The 3147-nt window shown below is 37.1% G+C and overlaps 1 protein-coding gene across 1 annotated transcript in view; it reads right to left on the bottom strand.

The window, feature by feature from the left end:
• Window positions 1-2616, bottom strand: part of LOC104526221 (WD repeat-containing protein 25) — a gene marked incomplete at its 5' end in the record, with an annotated part of 3212 nt that extends 596 nt beyond the window's left edge. Inside the window, 2 exons of the mRNA XM_010169608.1 lie at window positions 1-124; window positions 2446-2616. The exon at window positions 1-124 is cut by the window's left edge and continues 17 nt beyond it. Of these exons, the coding sequence (XP_010167910.1) occupies window positions 1-124; window positions 2446-2616 (295 nt within the window). The remainder of the gene's footprint in view (window positions 125-2445) is intronic.
• Between the last annotated feature and the right edge of the window lie 531 nt (window positions 2617-3147).

Here is a 3147-nt window from a genome sequence, read left to right on the forward strand (position 1 = left end):
TTTTCTTTTTGTTGATTCGGTAAGGTCGTTGTGCAGAAAACAAAGCCATGTAGTTCCCATTCGTCTGAGCAACAAACACAGACTCTTTTGGGTGCAGAGTCAGACTTGGGCAAGTGTAACGCTCCTGAAAATAATTTTAAATAAAGGTTTGTTGTATGAAACAAAAGATTTGTCCAAATGAATCAAGTTATCTTTTGACATATTTGAAAGACCATAAAAGGCAAGGTATATGTAAGTCATCTCCATAGTATACATTATATAAAGATACTTAACTCATTACAATCTGCTGAAAGTCTTACACCAAGGCCAATATCAAATCAAATCTCTACTCCGATTTCCTAGATACTGGCCAAAATCCCATCTCCCTCTGAACCATAATTATACTGCAGAACAGCTGCAGAAAGGTAACTCCAACCTGACGGTACTCAATCATCCTCTTCCTGCCCAAGGAAAACGGAATTTTGAACGTGATAGTGAATTCTCTTCTCCCACATCCCTTCCTCCATAGCCATACTGTGCATTCCATTCTACTTTGTACAGTTCTCAAATCCTCCATCCTCTCAGTTCCAGCCACACTACTAGGAATAGAAATCACCCCATTTAAACAGACACCTTCCCCCAACCCCACCCCTATAAAAAAAAAAGGAAAGAAAAAAAGGGATCATTATTAGCCAGCTAAGTTAGAAGTTCCTTATGACAGTGATTGCCATGTAGACTGCTGTTGGCTGTAAATTCATAAATATCTGCAAAAATTAATAACACATGGCTTTACTCTAGTGATCCTGTTGAACACTGAATTAAGATTACTTTCAAAATTCTGCATGCTGATTGCATCAAAAATCAACTGCTCTCACAAGGTTTGCACCAGGTCCAAACTACTTCTAGCTTCAGCCTAACGTAAAGACACATGCTGAATTTTGATGCCATGAGCACAAATTAAGAGAGCTTTGGCTGTAGGATGCACCTGCATATGAAGGACATTAGGTTGATAGTGACCACTGGACACCATGGGCTAAATGGTAGAGTGGGAAGAGCATCAGAGTGTTTTTGTTACGTGGTTTGGAAGTGATGAACTGGGAAAGAAGTTCTGGGCATTGTAAAGTATTGGGTACAGAAACCAAAGAGGGTTAAGCAGTGTGCCTGAGCAGGAGTGTGCTCCATGGGTCTAGCAGTGATCAAAAAGCCCAACACAATCTGCAGGAGCATTGTGCTGTTATGCTGGGTATAATTCAGTAATGGATTATTTTAGAGTTCTTAATTAATAATTTGTTAATGCAGATAAGCAATAGATACCAAATCCTCTTGGGACCTAATCTTTTTGGAGAGTTCAGGTGTTCGCTCCCACCTTGAAGGTTTCAAAGGTGAAATTCATTAAAGTGAAGCAGAGTTTCCAAAATCATCACCAAGTCTTGTTTACTCGCAGTGCAGAAGAGGTGGAAAACACTCCATTTCAGAGATGCTGTAGTTCCAAGGAGGTAGACTGTGTGGTTTGTTTGTTTGTCAGAGGATAAGGAGAAAAAAGCTGTTTGTTTGCTTTTTACTCCTTGATATTGAACCTGACTGGTCTGTACTTTACATAGTCACACCTTCTTTTTCCCTACTGCCTATCCAAGATGCTGATAGATCCAATAATGGACAAAGACATAACTGTGAAAATTAAACTTGAAACAATCCCATTAGATCATCAACGACACGTCCCTGTCAGTAAAGAACTGCTCATTTCAGCCAATAAGCACCTGTATACAATCCAAATGTATTATATTACATAGGATATTAGACTTGGGTTTTCAAAAAAGACCCAGGGAGTTGGAATTATCTATTAACTGCCTTGGTAATCTCCTTTGAAGCTGTCAGCCTTTCTAGACTATTTAATCCATTAAATATATTCCCTGGATAGATTACTGAAAGAAATGCTGCACCTGCACTGATAAAAGTAAATTTTGCCTCTGTCATTAGGCCGTACCAGATATCTAATACGCATGTATCAGGTTGCTATTACTATGCAAATATTAAACTCAATTTGTCAATAGCCCTCATTGCAGCTGATGAAAAATGTATCACTTTGCGGTCCCAGGAAAAGTGTGGGAAAAGAAACTTGGCACTATAGCAACTACTGCCATGCACCACTGGCAAGCTAGAATGACACTGCAGTGGTCTTGCCTAAATATAGCTTAGATGTCAGGGAATGAGCACTGAAATGTAAATACTTTTAATACTAGGAGACCTATCAGTCTTCAAGGTCATTTTTAAGAATAAGTAAGTGTTTTGAAAATATAAAAATAAAAAAAAGCCCTCAACTATACAATTTATACTAACTATACAATTTATGTACAATTGATATTAACAGCATTTTATACATCACACAAATCAAATGTTTTTCTTTACAACATTGACAAGTATGAAATGCTAAATCATGACCCAAACAATACTAGTTGTTAATCTTACATGAAAAATCTGATTGGAGATTTTTGCAGCACTTTGGAAGTCCCATGCAATAATGGTTCGATCAGCTGAGTCCCGGCTTACTGCATCTGTACTTGTAAGAAATTCTCTGCCTTCAGGGAGAAAGAGTATATCCAACGTCTGTTGTACTGCAGCTTTGTACACTCTTAACACCTAGTGGATAAAAAAGTTTGTTATTTTTCGACAGATTAGAAGAACATGATAACCTATGTTTTCTCACTTTGTATTAATAACCATGTCCAACAAACTATATGTTATTTTAAAATGTAAAAAGTAACTGATTTTTAATGTTGAAGTATTAGTGTGTTAAATGTTAATATATGTGAAGAGTCCACACAGAGGAAAATTAAATGAGATAAAAGAAAGCATCAGTTTGTACAATTTATATATTATACTCATATACACATAAGATTCAGTTATAAATTCCCAAGGAATTAGAGTTAGATTCAAAAAGAGCTTTAGACAACACAATCTTGTGGGTCTGGGTGTATACAAACTCCCTTCTATTTTATGAACTCAGAGCACTCTGAGGATTGGTCTGAGGACATCTCCTTCCAGGAAACTTCAGAAGTGTAAGTTTTTGGTTTCTTTGTTCTCAAAATTGTCAGCTAGTTCTAGAGCCAGGGAAAGTAATCAGATCAGTGAGGATTTGAGACTTACAGGTATGAAAAGGACTCAGCAGGA

The sequence above is a fragment of the Antrostomus carolinensis genome, unplaced genomic scaffold (genome assembly GCF_000700745.2).
Source record: "Antrostomus carolinensis isolate BGI_N321 unplaced genomic scaffold, ASM70074v2 scaffold39006, whole genome shotgun sequence".
Lineage (NCBI taxonomy): Eukaryota > Metazoa > Chordata > Aves > Caprimulgiformes > Caprimulgidae > Antrostomus > Antrostomus carolinensis.